Below are 18,675 nucleotides of genomic sequence, written 5' to 3' on the forward strand. Positions count from 1 at the left end.
TATTTTAACCATTTAAAAAATATATAAATAGTTATAACAACCCTAAAATATCTCAAAATAGTTAAAAAAATTCAAATATCCATAAAAATATCTAACTAACTATATTCAAATTTCAAATAATTTAAATATTAAAAACTATAGAATAAAAAGATATTTATATTTTCAAATAAAGATTTAATAAAAATATCAAGAATTTAAATGAAAATATCTTAAATATCTGATATCTTAATTCTAATATTTTAATATATTAAAAGATTTAAAATTAAGTTGTTAGTCTATTTTTAAATTTGAATTTGAATATTTGTTGAAAATATCTAATTATTTAAATCTCAACTAACAAAAATATCTTATTTAAAAAAAATAAATGATAAAACAAAAAAGATATTTTTGGTTTTGATTATAAATAATTTATTTCCACAAATTTTATTTTTCATTAATTAAAAAAAATTAATTTGAATGAATAGTACCCGTGGGTACTGTTCACCTGGTGGCTGGTGCGCATGGGCGCGCGCGGGTGCATGGGCAGCCAGGCCAAATTTTTTTGAAAAAAATTTTTGTGCAATTTTTCAAACCAAAACCATTTTCTAATTAATTTTTAACATGTTTTACACAAAATAAAGCATATATAAAAATTAATAGCATAGAAAACACAACAAAATAACCTAAAAATTGCTAATAATCGCATAAAATCAATATGCTTCATAAAAACATGAAAACCATCCAATTATTCAAACATATCAAATAATCCAATTTTAAACATGTTCATGCATGAAAATAAATATTACCAAAGGCTCTGAGGCCTGTTGTTAGGAAAACTTATACATGATCTTTATTTATATTCAAGTATATCTAATATTAAACAAATTAATATGAGATAACCTAGAACATGTTTCTAAAATTTAATTCAAAGATAAACAAAGACAAGAATACAGTATACGCAACGGAATTAAAGAGTCCTTCCTTCAGTTTCTCTAACTCTTGTATCCTCTCTGTCGCAGAGTATTATCAAAAAACTGAACCGATCTTCTATTTTCTTCACAGTCTTCCAATGTATCCTTAGAATCACCTAGACTAGTGTGGGAAATTCTCAACACCTGAGATAGATACAGAGAAGAAGAAGAGAAAATAATCAAAGAGGCTTAGAAAAGGACTTGTGTTTTGAGATAATCTAAAACTATCATAAAACCAGTGATTAAACTTATGTTTTGACTTCTCTCTAAGCACTCCTTTTATAGACTTAATTAGGCCATTTAATTTAATTAAAAAATTAATAAAATAATAGTCATTTTAAAGCCCTAGGTCGAAATTATCATGGGCTTTAGGCCCGTGAAATTTCTCATTTGATTATAAGCCTATTAGACTTAAAATCAAGGCCTGTATTATTTTCTATTGATTTAATTAATTAAATAATTATTTAAATCCTTTATCAAATTAATTATTTATAATTTTAACCTTGATTTAAACTTATTTATTAATTTATATACCAATTTATCTTAATTAATAAATCTGCCATAATTTCTCTTTTCTTCTCTAAATTACATAACTCTGTGAAACTATCCAAAATTGACCTGGTCAACTTTGATAATTCTAATTGATAATTGAATCAATTAATTGAGACTATCTAGATGATTTTATCCAAGGTACAATGGGGACCATGGGCCTATGAAATCAAGCTCCAATAAGTTATCATAAATCTAACAAATAAATTTACTAACTTATTAATTCATCGTGACTCCACTATAGACTCGGAATTGCACTCTTGAATTCATGGAACGCTCTATAACAAATATAGATACGCTATTAATTATCCATTGTTACAACCATAATTGTCACTCAATCCTTTATAGACGGTCTACAATGAGATAGGACTAAAATACTGTTTTACCTCTCATTGTATTTTATCCTTAAAACACTTAGTTCCTTGTAAATGATATTTCAGTAAACTAATTTAATTACTGAAATGAGATCTCTATCATTTAACACCTTGAACCAAACTAAAAGGAAACCATCGTTTCACTTCTTCATCAGAAGCTATAGATGTTCATATCTATGATTAACACTCCCACTCAATTATACTACCGAGTTCCCAAGATGTAAGTATGGGATAGTCCGTAGGGTAAGCTGGTAACGAACAAGTCAAAGAACTCAAATAATACAATCCGTTAGAATACTAACCACTCAGAATTGAGATTGACTTGACTTATGGTCAACTATATGATATGATTAGAATAGATAATAACGGTATGTTTACTTATCTTATCAACTGTCAATATCGGTCCAGTCTGATGTAACAAATACATCTGATCTTATATACTTTGCTAATGTTCTGGAAAGAACATAACACTGTAATGTGTAAGTAGATCATATCGTAGATTGGCAAGTCAGTGTAAATCATGTGCACTGACTAATCTTAGGACTAACTTATTTTGAACATATAATCATATTTATATTCCACTGTGATTACGTCACTATAAATAAGATTAGTTATATGCTCGGGATTTAATAGAAGTTTATATTAAACAAATAATCATGAAAATAAACATGTGAGCAAAGTGATTAACCAAGTCAAAAAATAATTTCTATTCTTTTATTGATAATAAAATGAGATTACAAAGAATTTGGGTTTTAATTAGGGCATAAAACTCCAACAGGGAGTTCTATCGTCATGGTGTGTATGGCATGGGGGCATCCTATGGATGAGAAACGATCAGTTTTAAACGCTATTTTCTTTTAATAATGTTATGTTAAATTGGACTTTTTAAACTTATCAGTGGGACTTGAACTTTTGGTTGTTTTGAGAACTTTGCATGAAAACTACTATTTTCTTTTTAAAAAAATTGGCCCAAATTGCATGTTTTTAGCAAGACCCCACTGGGATTTTTATAATAAGTGGTTTTTCTCTTATAAACCTATGAATATGTGAATGTTTTACAAAGCACTAGATTAGGGCGTTTTACATTATCTCCTCCGCATTACCTCCATTGGTCGCTTACCTAGCAACCTTAGGGTCTGCAGTTGTTCTTTGGCGAGTCGTTTGTTTAACTCTTGTCATATCTAGAGGATAAATAACAACAGTTACAACTAGATCAACTAAAGAATTTTTGCTCGCAACTCTCCCACAGATCGGGACTCTGATCGGGAAAGTATCAACAATGTCTAGATGGATAATGTATGTCCAGTCCTTGGGAAGGAATTTCCTATTTCCTTATTGTAATTCCCCGACCTTATGGCGAAATTCCTGGTCGGGAGTGAAAAGAAAGTTATAATGATGGTGTTGAACCCCTGATCGAGAAGATGATTCAGGAGTTCTTGATTCAAGTAAAGTATCTGGTCGATTTTGTTCAAGATCATCGACCAGCATCTGTATTAAATCTGGTGATACAGAATAATCACTTCTCCAGTGATCGCGTGCATACATCTGGTATGAAAATAAATGGGAAGTGAGTCATTCGACCAAAATTTTTGTGTTCTTAAAAGGAAGTGTACTGGTCGAATACAAATAGGTGAGTGTATTCGACCAAGGTCAAAATTTGGATCTAAAAGGCAGTTCAAAAGGTTTTTGCAAAATCTTCAACTTACCTTTTAGGCGAGGAAATTTCCCACCAAATTCCCATAAATAAAAAATTGAAGTTTGTTATGAGTAATTTCTTTTCCCTACAATCGACAACAAATCAAGCTTGCCCGAAGCCTAAAGTTCCATTTTCCTACTCCCCCAAAAAATATTTTTCTAAGAAAATTCATACTTTACCAAAAAAAGTTATAAATTATCTATTGTTTTATTAAGAACACGAAGAACACATAAATGATTTTCACGATTCTACAACCAATTTTGCAAGGAAAAAAGTAAAAATTACAAGTATGTATAATGACCCAACTACTCTAGACTTTGGACCATTAACGACAACTATACATAGACACTAATTCTTTTAATAAAACTTACGAAAACATACATTTGAAATAACATATCTTTATTAAAGGTTTAAAACTATATAAAATTCATAGGTAGGATATGGGATCCCATTGTTGTTAAAAGAAAAACACAACATAATTTTAAATAACATGAATTACATAATAAAGTGCGGAAAAAAAATACATATAAAATTTAAAAAAGACTTCATCCTCGATCGAACTCTCGGTCCATTGACTCCATTCCGCCTCAACACACATCCCCAAGCTTCCAAGAACCTTTCCCGCCACTAAAGCTATTTTCCTGCACATATAAACAAAAAGGAGTGAGCCTAATGCCCAGTAAGGAAAAACCTAACACATAAATCATATACATCATATTCATATCAACATATACTAAACCGTATCATAACATATGTCACATACACTATAATGGCCATTATTACTTGGGGTCCCATAAACTAAACAAGTCATATGCCCATTAGATTAGTGGGGCTTGCTAGCTAAGCAAGTCATATGCCCATAATTTATTGGGGCTTGTTAGTTATACGGGTCATATGCCCAAGTCTACAATTATACATATTATAGCATGTTACATTACACATAATCATAAGATAACATTTATCATAACATATAAATCATATAACATAACACATAAATCCTATCCTATTTTCCTTACCAAAAGTATCGGGATATGAGAACAGATTTGGGACTTTAGAACACTCCTAAAAACCATAAATGGAAGGGTGAGTATACTAAAGAGAAGAATGAGAAAAATGGACGAACTATACCATCAAGAATATACTTACCAAAAACCTTATGTTCAAGATCTTAGATTTCCTAACCAAGAATAAAGAATAGAGTTAGGATGTTGAGTAGAAAACTATAAGAATTTTAAGGAAAACAATACAGAAATGGACTAGAGTTTTGGAATATCTTGAAGACTTATATGACCGATCTAAACCTCGAACCGAAATGTGCTATAACCCTTACTTCCCAAGTGTTTGGTAAGCATAATCCCCCAACCCAAGTGTTTACACTCTTAATAATAACCTAGCAACGTGCAACCTCTGAACTTAGCTTGATGAATGAATAAATGGCTGGGTACTAGGTCCTATTTATGGAGTTTAAGGATGAAAAGATCTCCATTTAACTTGAATAAAATAATGGCTTTTTAAGTGAAAAATATTTGAATTATCGTTCAGCAGAGGCTGAAGACTCGGTCAGAAAGATGCTGGACTTATCAAGAGGTTAAAGATTCAAATGGGAATGTTTTAAAAAACTTTCAAAAATATGCTAAGGGAGCCGATATATTGCCCCTTGTAGGCGATATATCGCCTGGGCCAGCATGCCCGAGGCTCGTCGAGGTGCTCGTGCGAAGTTACGTGTTTTTCATATCCCCGTACTGCGATATATCGCCCCCTATAGCTGCGATATATCGGCATACGCTGAATATTTAAACATGAATTTGCACATTTTAAGCTTAATTTGAATTGAGTAAACAGCCTTGACTAAGTCCCCTAACGTTTTCAAAGCTGCTGACAGACCCTAGGATATTCAAATATTACTCTTAATAAACTTATTCCTCAAAAATACTTAATTATCATTAAACATACACATGACAAGTGTTACTTTCTTATTGGGTCTATCTAAACCTTATAATATAATAAATATCACCATCAATATCAGTCATATTAATCAAACCTTAGGTTAAAATTAATATTCTTAAACTATAGGTTAAACTTAGAAAATCTACAAGTGTTACTATGAGTGTCCAAATAAATCCCAGTCTGAACCAAAGTCCACAGTCATAAAAATACTATTACTATTACTATTATACTACTATCTAACTAGCTAAGTAAAGTTCTTGGACTCTACAGTATGTGCTCAAGAACTTACTTGAAAGATGATTGTGTGAAAGGATTTTTGAAGAAAGTTTCACAGATTCCATGAACGTAGAATTGGAGCTTCGGTTTTCTTGAGAGTTCTTGGAGATAAGAGAAAAAATAGAGAAGATAAAAGAGAAGGAGTAGAAGAAAAATGGGAAAAGAAGAGCTATATATAGCCTTGCGTGCGTACGAGCACGTGTGACATCACTACGCATGCTAAAGGTTATCACTACGACTTTAGGGAATTGAAAAGCTGTCAGTTGGCTTACTGAGGAAAGAATCATTATTTCTCCAAATTAATGGTTTTCCTTAATTTTATCCAATGTTGGTCGCACTGTGATAAACTTAGGGGGAAAATGTTTATCCCAAAAACAGACATGATGATGATGTGGCATGAGGAAATGAGATTTGTCAACAAGAAACATTAATTTTGCCAGCCCTGGTTGAATGGGCTCGACTGGGAGATGAAGAGTTGCCTCCTCAAGTTCATCCAAGTACGTATAAGGTTGCTGATCGAAGACTTCAGGACAACTACGTGCAAGTTGTTCGAAGGAATGCTGGTCGAATGAAGATCCTAGAAGCAGCTTTAACGACCAGATCAATTCGCATTTCACGAGATATTTTTGCAACTGTATTTTGAATTATTTTATTTAATATTCAGTTTTAAAAGACCCACATTACGTGTGTGGCCCATTTCATAGTTGTAAGGCCCAAGGCCCACTAGAATCTCTATAATTAAGACCTTTCACTATCATTTGAGGGGATCCGAGAATCAATCTCTAGACTCTAGACCCTCTCTAGAATAAGCACGTACATACATAAATCTTATTGTACTGTATTCTCTCTCTCATGCTTAAGAAACTCAGTTGACTCTGGTTCATCTGATCTTGAGTTTGAGACCTTCGTGATTAATAAAAGTGCAAGTGAGCGTAGGTCATTACCAACCCTTGGGGTTACACCATTATAAAACTCTTTGTGTCGTTTACTTAAGTTCAACTATTTTCATTGTTAAATCATCATTTTAATTGGACTCAATGTCGGTTGACCAAAACGCTAGTAAAAAATATGCATTTATATTTCAATTATAAAAACACTAATTACTCATCCAAATCATTCAAAATAACATAAATAGAACCACTAATTAGTTTAAAATTATATATAAAAGTAATTAGATTGGATCTTAAAGGTGGGGACCTAAATGCAAAAGGAAATATAGGTTAGGGATTATTGCCATAAAACCTTAATTATTTAACATAAAAAATAGATGGGGACGTGAAAATGACTAACGATGCTAATTTTTTAAGAGGTTGGGGTTTAAATGCAAAAAAAAATGAGGTTGGAGACCTAATTGCAAAATGTGAGTTAGGTTGGGGATTTCTGTTGCAAATAAGCCTTTTTAAAACTATATAAAAATGTAATTGGATTAGATCAATTGATTTTATTAGATTTTCGTACATACCATCCAGCAACATATTTAATTTGGATATTCAAAGTTTGAATCTAATTATTATTGGACATCTAATTTTTTATGGGCAGTTGTAATTGGATTAGTTGATTTGGTTAGTTTTTTGCAGGCACACCCCTAAGTAAAACACAATAACACAATTTGGTATTATTAAAACTACAAGTAAAATGGCATATATCCTATTTTAAAATGTCAATTATTTTAAAAATTATATACCTAAATACTTTGATTATAGAGTTTATTAAATATTATATATTTTTTTCAACTCATTGTATTTTTAAATTATAAGTTACCAACACACTATAACTTTTATGCTTGAACAAATTTTTTCCACAACCATCAACTTTAGCTCTATCAAACTGGCCAAAATCATTTCCCAAGTTTTTTTTTTCATGTAATAATACAAATGATGAGAAGCACTTATGACTTGTAAAGCTATTCATCATATAAATATATTATAAAAATAAATTTCTCAACCATTAAGAGAACCACATGCGATAAGCACATTTAATGATTATCAGAATGTGTATTTGTTTAAGTGCTAGTTTGTTAGAATAAGTAACCACAATTGACTTTTTATAGATCAGCGTGCCTTACTAAAATATTTGACTTCCATCATGCCAAAACTAATCATGCATATTTATTAGGATATCATAATGTGTTTGTTGCAAATTTCTTTAATTAAAACAAAGCGATAAGAAAAAGATAAAACAAAAAGAAAATAAAAATGTGCTTAATTTATAATTAGCAACAAAATGTAATAATAATAATAATAATTTGGTTTGTCTTTGCTTTTCTTTGTCAAAGGAAGCCTATAAATATAGTTTTCAAATAGGTATTATATGTACACATAAAAAGATTATTAATAAAGCATATATTAGCAGAGTTGGACCACATCCATGCTTCTTATTATAAACGAATTACTTACCCAAGCAAGCTTGAAAAGGTCGTCACTATAGTGGACTCGGTTGAATTTCAGCTATTATTGAAAAAATCCCACAAACCAGGCTCCAGCCCCATACAACACCAGATCGTAAATCATGTAGATAACTGTACATCACATCGCAATCGGTTTAGAACACTTAACTTGAAAGTTGAAAAAAAAAAAAGAGGGTTAAATATCATGGATGTCCACTAGTTTTTCGAGTCAAATATAGTGCAAAATCTCGCGTGGGTCCCTATTTAATAACATGTAATGTAAGTAGAAAAATGTCATTTCCATGTAGAAAATTGATGGCTGTGGTACATCTTGCTGCAGAAAGACAAGACTGAAAATATATATATATTTATATATATATATTGATATATTTAAATGTATGGTTCACCATGGTAGTGAGCATGCCCTATTGTAGCCGTGCCCTATTTAAATATACATAATTTTAAAAAAAATATATAGAATCGAGCCATTGTCATCCATAAATCATCATTAGCAAATATGATTCTTTTCTGCTTTTCTCATGAGTGGTATCAAATGAGTATAGTCACACACACTGAGGTACATCTACAAAGATTACAGTTTCTGGTATTGAAGTTACATGAAATTTTCCATACAAAATCTGAGACTTTATGGAATATCAATATCAATCATCAGAAGCAAATGAAAGAAAACTTTGGTGCTTCTGCTAAGAGCTGAACGCTCGACAAGATAAAAGATCCATACTTCAATTTTCTTCCATACTTGTGGTAAATTTTTCAAGATACAGATGTTAAAGCAATCCCGTCTTAGCAAATCCCACTGGAAATGCTGGAAGTTGCGTTTATCTTTAACGAGTACTCGGGGACATAGGTTAGACCTGTTATGTGAAATGGCAAACATCAGCAAAATATGCTACAACGGTTCTGAAGGAGGATTTAGGAAAATAAATTAACAAGCCCAGTATTTTGAAAGAAAAAAAAAATCTGAATTAGATGTCTATACCAAAACTAAAATTAAAATTGAAGATAGCATAGCTGTATATTAGTTGTATTTAGCTATCTTGTTACGCTAACTCTAGTTTCCCAATTGTATAGTTTCTTAAGATAGAATCTTTGCTTTTATATATATATATATATATATATCTTCAATGGAACTCATGTTGAATATCATTCATTTCATCTCATGTTAACTTCATCTCACATAACATGGTATCAGAGAAATTTTAAATTAGTATTCGAAATTCGAAATTGGGGTTTTTTCTTTACAAAATTAGGATTTACAATTAGGGTTTGATATTAATCTTTCTTAGGGTTTCTTGGAAACCCTATTTGGAGTGCACTTGGGTTCTCACCGCCAGCATAGAAAGACTGCCCAGCCGCTGATCTTTTGAACCCCAAAGTCTGGCGCTTGAATCGCCGCGAGTGGACCTCACGTGCCACCCTCCGTCGTCGCACTATCCCCATTAGTGTGGGCGTGTTCAGGCTGGTCTTCAACTCTGGTCGATCTTCGCAGTTTTCTCGGCTCTTCTCTGTCCTATTTGCCTGTCTCCGGTGATTCTCCTACGTTTGTGGTTTGATATTTTTCCCTACTTTGTGTTTGGTTGTTCTTTCTTTGTTGTTTGTCTTTGTCGGTTGAGCCTTTGTCTCAATTTGTTCACTGCCCGTTGTCTCAATGTTTTTGCTTCCTTGTTGGGTTTGTTGGTTGGTTCTCTCCCTGCTTGGTTGTATTGGTGGGACTAATATAGTATTTGTAATGTCTTCTGAAAAATCAGTTCCTATTTTTGCAGATGAATATGCCAAGTTCTTGTAGTATCAAGAATCTCTACAGTATTCATCTCCTTCATCTCCTTCTGTTACTACTATTGCTCACTCAGGTAAGGCAAATACATGTCTTCTTTCCTCATCCTCCAAATGGGTCATTGATTCTGGAGCCACAAATCATATGACAGGTAATTCTCGCCTCTTTTCTACTCTTCAGTCACACACTTCCACTTCTATAGTTACCTTAGTTGATGGGTCACCATCTCGTGTTCTTGGGTCTGGTACAATTACTCATACTCCCATGCTTCCTTTCTCGTCCATTTTACATTTTACCTAACTTCTCATTTAATTTGATCTCTGTAAGTCAACTTACTCGCAATCTTAACTGTTGTATCTCATTATTTTCCTGATCATTGCTTATTTCAATATCTTATGACGAAGCAAATTATTGGTAAACGGCATCAGTCTGGAGGCCTCTATATTCTCAATACACCAATTCCAAAACCTGTTGCTTGCTCTGGTGTACAATCTCCTTTTGAGGCACATTGTTGGTTGGGTCATCCTTCTCTCCCTTTGCTTAAAAAGCTTTGTCCACAATTTAATAAGGTGTCTTCATTAGATTACGAGTCTGGTTAGTTTGCCAAACACCATCGTATGAGTTCAAGTCCCAGAGTTAATAAACGTGTTAGTATTCCTTTTGAATTGGTTCATTTTGATGTTTAGGGTCCTTACTCTATTGATTTAAGTATTTTGTTTCTTTTGTGGATGATTATTCTCGTGTTGGTTATTTTTAATGAAAAGTCGCTCGAAGTTGTTTTCTATTTTTTGTGCATTTTGTGCTGAAATTAAAACTCAATTTAATGTCTCTGTTCGTACTTTGCGAAGGGATAATGCCAAAGTGTATACGCCCGCTTTATTTCAATCTTATATGGTTCAAAATAGCATGCTTCATGAGACTTCTTGTGTTGATACTCCATCCCAAAATGGAGTGGCAGAACGAAAGAACAGACATCTTCTTGAAACTGCATGAGCCCTATCATTTCAAATGAATGTTCCCAAACCTTTTTGGGCTGATGCGGTTTTGATTGCATGTTTTCTAATTAACCACATGTGATCATCTGATCTTCGTGCCGAGATTCCTTATAAAGTCCTTTTTCCAAACAATTCTTTGTTTCCTGCTCATCCTAGGATCTTTGGTAGAATTTGTTTTGTTCGAGATGTTCGTCCACATGTAACTAAATTAGATCCCAAGTCGAAGTGTGTCTTCCTTGGTTATTCTCGTCTTCAGAAAGGTTATAGATATTATTGTCCTAGTATTAACAAATATCTTGTCTCAATTGATGTTACCTTCATGGAAGACATACCTTACTTTACGTCCTTGCCTATCCCTACTTGTCAGGGGGAGAATGATGATTTGTTGGTCTATTCTATCACATTCTCTGCCCCTATCTCGGAACTAGCTCCTCCCAAGCCTCCTATTATTCAAGTCTATTACAGGCGTCCACCTCCTGATTCATGTCCTGCACCAGCACCTTTGCCTTCAAATCCAGTCCCGAGCGATGATCTTCCTATTGCTTTGCGCAAAGGTAAACGTCAATGTACTTATCCTATTTCTTCATTTGTTTCATGTAATGGCTTGTCATCTTCCTCTTGTTCTTTTATTGCTTCCCTTGATTCTGTCTCTATTCCTAAAAATGTTCGTCAATCCATATCTCATCCTGGTTGGCATAATGCAATTATAGAGGAGATGAATGCTTTAGATGACAATTGTACTTGGGACTTTGTGGATTTGCCTTCAGGGAAACAGGTTATAGGATGCAAATGGGTGTTCATAGTTAAGGTCAATCCGGATGGGTCAGTTGCTCGATTGAAAGCCCGTCTCGTCGCTAAAGGCTATGCCCAAACCTATGGGGTGGACTATTCTGATACTTTTTCTCCTATTGCAAAATTGACATATGTTCGATTGTTTATTTCGACGACGGCAACTCATAACTGGCATTTGCATCAACTTGATATCAGAATCCTTTTCTTCATGGTGATCTTCAAGAGGTGTATATGGAGTAACCTCCTGGGTTTGTTGCTCCGGGGGAGTCTAGGAGAGTTTGTCCTCTACAAAAGTCTCTGTATGGTTTGAAATAGAGTCCTCGTGCTTGGTTTGGGAAATTTAGTCAGGCTGTTGAAAATTTAGGTATGATGAAAAGTAAGTCTGACCATTTTGTATTCTACAAACGAACAGAAGTCGGTATCATTTTGTTAGTTGTGTATGTGACTGATATTGTTATTACTACAAGTGATACTATGGGAATCTTCTCCAAGTCTTTCCTCCATACTCAGTTTCACACGAAGGACTTGGATATGTTAAAGTATTTCTTGGGTGTTGAAGTCACAAGGAGTAAAAAATGTATATTTCTATCTCAGAGAAAATATGTTCTTGACTAATTAACCTAGATAGGAAAATTGGAGCAAAGTCTTGTAGTGCTCCAATGACAACAAACATTCACCTTACAGGAGATGAGGAACTATTTAAAAATTCTGTGAGATATCAAAGGTTGGTTGGAAAACTGAATTACATTACTGTGTCTCGTCCAGATATTGCATATTCGTTTAGTGTTGTCAGTCAGTTTATGTCATTCCCAACAGTACATCATTGGGCAGCTTAAGACCAAATTTTAATTTACTTGAAAGGAGAACCTGGACGTGGTATTTTAAATGCAAATCATGGGCACACTCATATTGAATGTTTTTCAGATGTAGATTGGGCAGTATCCAAAATGGGTAGAAGATCCACTTCAGGTTATTGTGTTTTTGTTGGAGGAAATTTGATTTCATGAAAGAGTAAGAAGCAGAATGTTGTGTCAAGATCCAGTGCAGAATCAAAATATAAGACTCTGGCACAGTCTGTGTGCGAGACAATGTGGATATATTAGCTCTTGACTGAAGTAGGTTTTAAGTACCCATAAAATTGTGGTGTGATAACGAAGCTGCCCTTCATATTGCATATAATCCTGTATTTCATGAGCAAACTAAGCATATAGAACTGATTGTCATTTTGTCTGAGAGAAAATTCAGCGAGGCTTGATTTCTACAGGATATCTAAAGGCTGGAGAACAATTAGGAGACATCTTCACGAAAGCTTTAAATGTGTTTCGAGTTGATTATCTATGTAACAAGTTGGGCATGATTAATATCTATGCTCCAACTTGAGGGGGAGTGTTAGCTATACATTAGTTGTATTTAGCTATCTAGTTATCCTAATTCTAGTTTCTCAATTGTATAGTTTCCTAAGATAGCTTCCTAGTTTTGTATACATATATATATATATATGCATCTCTTTTCAATGGAATTCAAGTTGAATATCATTTATTTCATCTCACATAACAATCAGTTGGGGAACGCAATGTCATTGATGCTTCAACCATTACCCAAACATGGCCCTTATAATTAATGGAGTTGGTGTTTCAAGGATGCGGGTGTAAAGAAAGCAACAAGAGATAAGCATAGAGAGATTACCTTTTTCCTTGACATCAATTTGCAAGGTGTCCAGAGTAATAATGCCATCAGTCAACGGAAGAAGCTCAAGCTTGATGGTTGCAGTAGAATGAGAGGGAACGCATCTGAAGGAACAATGGAAAAATCATTAAAAGGACAATAACCACATACAAGAAAAGAGGGAAACGTATTAGTAAATTACCCCAACGGTACTCTACTCTGGAGCCACAGGTGTGTACAACCCAAACTGCTACTAGGAATAACATCAGAACTGGGAGAAGCCAACTCATTGAATGAAGCAGATCGAGCTCCACTATGATCATCCGATTTCTGATTTCCAGATGAAGCAGGTGCTGAGCTCAGCCTCTGCATTGTAGAGAAACGTTTATCCCCATTTGGACTTGTAATCTCAGGAAAACTGACAAAGGGACTTCTAGGTGAAGTGGGTGAAGAATTCAATGAGAGCACTGAGGGTGGTGAAGTAAATGAAGCTGGGGCAAGAACTGTCAAAGTTAGATCTTCTGATGTCAAGTTTGAAGCCTGAAGAGTTAACACCTAACAAATTGTACCAATTATACATGAGATGAATTCCACAAGCTTAAGGGGCAAACGCAAACACTCATATACAATGTAAAACATATTTTAACCTGAACAGGAAGTTGATAAGATCCTCCGTTAGGCCGATGTTGACCAGACATTTCAGATGCAACAGAAATCATAAGATCCCTCGAGATACGTGGTCGCCAACTTGTTGGCTGCTTGAAAAACAATCTTGATTCTACAGCAAACACAAAAACAATAAGCCAAGAGACAGTGACTAGAAATTTTCATTTGTAAAGTAAACTACATGGTTTACATTACCAGTATAGTTGCACTGACATGAAACCATAATAGCATATTGATCTGCAGTAAAAACCTTCCTCTTTCCTTCAACAGTCTTTGGGGGAAGATGTAAACTTGATGTAGTTCCAGTCAATAATTGTGATGAATGACTACTTTTTTCTCCATTTGCTTTAATATTTCTCCACAAAGATGTTGTGGGTTTAAGGATAAAAGAATGTTCTTCACCCCTCCTGCCACAAAATTTCCAATGAGATGAACAATGTAATTTCAGGAAACCAAATGAACTTTTTGTCTGAATGATGATAGAAAACTACTCCTTGAAATTGAAGAGAATATAACTAAAATAATAATAATCACCGAGCAATTGTACTAGCTAAATTAGAGCATATATTTTCTTCCAGTTGTCCAATCAACTTCTTCCTAGTGTTTCTTATCCAATTACTCAGAACAAAACACTAATCCTCTGTCAAAAGCACGTCCATAGGTTACTTTTTCTTCCAAACAATCCATAACCCATCCTTGCTGTTAACAAGAGGGAAGAAGAATGCAAAGACCACATAATTCACAAATTTGATAAATATTACCTAACTTGGGTGGTTCTCACAAAAGAAGCTTCAAAATCAACACCACCCAAGCAAACTGAGAACTCTCAATGTTCATCCCACACTAGAGAAAGTGTTGAGTGTCTTCTCTACTATTTGCCTCAGCAGATTGCAGGGTGGCACAAAATTAAAAAGTAATAAGACACCTAAAGTAAACAACAACCTGATACCTGAGGGCTAGATTTGGCAAACTGTGGTCAGCTCCTGCTTCAATACATGCAATTGGAAGTGATAGGGGTTGTCCACCTTTTGAAGCCTCTTCAAATACAATTGTAATAGCACCTATATAAACCACAATATCCGGTGCATGTGCTGGAGTAACATTCTGCATAACAACTCATTAACTTAATTGAAATTTGAAGGCAAAGACTAACAACCACATCAAGCAAACAAATAGATATGGTAGCTAATGCATTTCAGGACATGTATACGTCTGCTTATGAAACAATATGACTCAGTTCAAAACAGATTCACACCTTTATCTGGACGCAGAGCAAATCATCAGTATTGCAGTCAGCAGCAAAAGAATGAATTTCTACAGGTTGTATAATTTCTAGTTTCCTCATCCACCTTCTTCCTGGCATATAGATGCCTTCCAATCCACAGCAAACAGAAAATCTTTCTCGCTCTAATGACACACCTCGGAAAGATAAAAGTTCTTCAGCATCAGTTTTTTTACTCTTCCGAAGCTTTTGAGATGAATATTGATCCCAATCTTCAGGATCAAAGCTTGGTTTAGAACCAGAAGCTTTGACAGGTGCAGGAGGTGGAGTACTATTTTGGGGTAGGGATGACATGGAGTAGCTTCTAAAGTTGCCAAAAGAGAAAAGCTGTGAACCAGACGAAGAAGTGATATTGGATTTTTGAGATGTATTTCCAAATCCTGTGGTGGAAATTAAGGGTGGAGAAAGCGGACGAGATGGAGGTGGAAGAGTGTTATCTAAGGGAAGTAACCATTTTAACAGTTCTCCACATGGGTCCTGGTCCTCAGATGTTATATTCATCTGGTTCTCAGAAGTCAAATCTCTGTCATTATATTTCTCAAATTGAAGAATTTCAAGGACAGGGTTTTTCAAAAAATCAACACCAACATTAACCTGTAAAAGCACCTGCATTCTTCCAAACAAGAAAACCAAATGAGAATCAGTGGTCAGAGCAATATGCTTAAACAGACACAGTATGCATGCATATAAACACTTGAACCTCAAAATTTCTCATTAAAAAAAAATATAAAAAAACCACTGGACAGAAAAACAGTTTGACTGTTTACGCACACAAGTTAGTCTTCTGGTTACTACTATAAAGACATGATGACATAAAATACATTCCTAGACAATTTTCATCAACACTCCACATAATTATTTAACTACTAGCTTTAAGTTTAATGGCTCGTACCACTATGTCACCATTAGAAAGAGAGCAACACTTGACAGTATTTCTTGCTACCCCGCCAGAGGCTGTAGGATTGAAATTTCCTTTATCAATAACCGCAGTAAGGTGAGAAACATCTTCATTTTTCAACTTTTGAGAATCTGTCTCAGAGGATTCTGAAGATTTGTTCAAAGCACTCTTCTTTGACCAAAGTGGTTCACCTGATTCTGCTATTCTAACAAAGTAATGAGATTTCTCAAATCTTTGTAGTAACATTTCAGTCCGTCTCTTGTGGTCTTCCAATCTAAGAAGTGATTCACTAGTACAAACATCCTTTTTAGAATCTTGCTTCTCCTTTGACAACTTTCCACCATTATAATCATCTACACCTTGACCACCAGGAGTTTTTTCTCTTTTTCCATCTTCCATGTTTCCATTTTGTTTCTCTGGGCTCTTTCCCATGCCATTTTTACTCATTACTGCAGCAACTTTAAATGGAGTAATAATTTCTGTATCCTTTTTACATGCCGATAAGCATGCCAGTATATGAACTTGTTCGCCTGAGTAGGGCAATACAATTAGAAGTTATTCATTCCTAATAATTTCTTAAAGAAAATGGGAGAGTCAAGAACCAGTTACCAGGAAAAACAAAGGAACGATCCAAAGTGCATAACGATTTTATATCCGGCGCATCACTCCAATTATCAGACAGTTCCTCTACAAAATCATAAAATGCATTAGGCACGGAAAAGTGCAATCTGCATAAGGAAAGTGCTCCACCATGTCATGAAATTTATGCAATAACTAACCCGGCAACATCAAAGCATAAAGTGAACATGAAGATGACTCTCAGTGTATTCTTGACATGCACAACAATAGTAAATATCATTTTCTGATGTTGTTGAGTTAGAGGATGTACATCTATTGCAAACATATGCTAAAGAAAAAAAAGGGCACTTATAGTAGACAATTTCAAGCATTGTGTGTATCTGTATGGATAGTCTGAAAGTGATAACGAATACTAGAAGGCAAGTCTACAGAGACATGTTGACTGCAGTGGCAGAGTCATACTGTATGGAATTGTAATCCATCCTTCCTCTTCGGATACATCAGAATGCATTGCTACAATAGAAGAGTCTTTCTTCGCATCTGAAACTGCAATGCTGGCCTTTTCACCTCCAAAATCGTCAACAACTTCTCCTTCACGATCTTTGAGTGCGGAATACCGTGGATATGGATCTTCAGCTATAAGAGCCTCCAAAGAAGCTGGAGGTTTTGGTATGTGATGTGTCTCTGCAGTTGATTCACGAACAGTCACCTGATCTGCTGCTGCAGTCTGAGTAGATCGCATTAAAAAATTCATTTTTCCACCGCAAAAAAGATTCAACAAAAATAAAGATAAGTTCTTCTGAATGCAAAGCGGAGCACAATAATCTTCTCGCGTACAAAAATGTGATGACGCTTAGAACACAGTACACCTGCGTGGAGCATGGAAGTCAGTCCCACTGAAACTAATAAAGGGCACTCATATAATAACTGGTCAACTTAAAGATTTTACAATTTGTAAACAATGACTAAAAGCATAACATTAAATTCCATAACCAGTAATCAAACTCCTAGATATTACAGAACCAGTAATTAGGCATGCACTCGCAAAATGGTAACACCAAGTTCAACTATGATCTTAATTCTTAATTTACAAATTTTGAGAAACATTTGCTACAAAAACTTCAACAAATAACTAAAAGGGTTCACTTTCCATTTATGAACTTATGAAGCTCGCGTCACCATTTTCCATTCAACAGATATAAATACGAAATTAAAAACTGAGAATCAAACGCCATTAAACATAAACAAATGACCTCTGTTAAAGGAGATTTGACAACTCCACCCCCGAAAAAACCCTAATTCCCAATGTTTTGAAGAGATAATAACCAATGTTTTTTGAAATATCTAACTTGGTACATACAGATTTGCCACTACAATGAGAATTTCTTCACACTCAAAGAGTAACCTAAGAGTGAGAACATCAAAATAAACAATAAAAGAGATTAAAATTGAACCTCAATATCGGTGAAAGACAAAATGCATCTAAGAATCGATCGAACCAATTATTATTATTGTTTTGTGAGTGAATTAATGCAACCGAGAATAACTAAATAATAAATGAACAAAATTGAAATGTCATTAGCGTAAGAAAGTGTGATCTGTAACCGAGAGTGATTTTATCATGTAAAAACAAATAATTGAATATATATCATGTATATATATAGTGGGCGAGCTATGAAAAGGTACCTGGTGATCGGAGATGACTCCGGTGATGATTGAAATGAAGCAGATCCAATTAGAAAAAGAATGAATGATCCACATACTCGTACAGCACAGTTCCATCTCAGATTCAGCTTCAACAACCGGGCCTCACTCTCAATCGAAC

At 34.3% G+C, this 18,675-nt stretch overlaps 1 protein-coding gene across 4 annotated transcripts; it reads right to left on the bottom strand.

Moving 5' to 3' along the window:
• Positions 1–3,951: 3,951 nt before the first annotated feature.
• LOC133823122 (uncharacterized) lies at positions 3,952–18,671 on the bottom strand. 4 transcript variants are annotated; one of them, XR_009888148.1, is made up of 12 exons: positions 18,537–18,671; positions 17,313–17,719; positions 16,881–16,958; positions 16,266–16,801; positions 15,347–15,979; positions 15,041–15,195; positions 14,287–14,498; positions 14,073–14,203; positions 13,628–13,980; positions 13,447–13,550; positions 8,189–8,310; positions 3,952–4,210 (listed from the first exon to the last, which is right to left on the bottom strand). XR_009888148.1 is itself a non-coding variant. In XM_062255722.1 (11 exons), the coding sequence occupies exons 2-11, from the start codon at positions 17,602–17,604 to the stop codon at positions 8,243–8,245; spliced, it is 2,562 nt and encodes an 853-aa protein (XP_062111706.1). In that variant the 5' UTR covers positions 17,605–17,719; positions 18,537–18,671; the 3' UTR covers positions 7,978–8,242. The 4 variants fall into 4 exon arrangements, 3 of the variants coding, with proteins under 3 accessions (XP_062111706.1, XP_062111704.1, XP_062111705.1); XM_062255722.1 differs by lacking the exon at positions 3,952–4,210 and having other exon boundaries at positions 7,978–8,310; XM_062255720.1 differs by lacking the exons at positions 3,952–4,210; positions 8,189–8,310 and adding an exon at positions 8,667–9,053.
• Positions 18,672–18,675: the final 4 nt, after the last annotated feature.

Source organism: Humulus lupulus, chromosome 3 (genome assembly GCF_963169125.1).
Source record: "Humulus lupulus chromosome 3, drHumLupu1.1, whole genome shotgun sequence".
In the NCBI taxonomy this organism is placed as follows: Eukaryota; Viridiplantae; Streptophyta; class Magnoliopsida; order Rosales; family Cannabaceae; genus Humulus; species Humulus lupulus.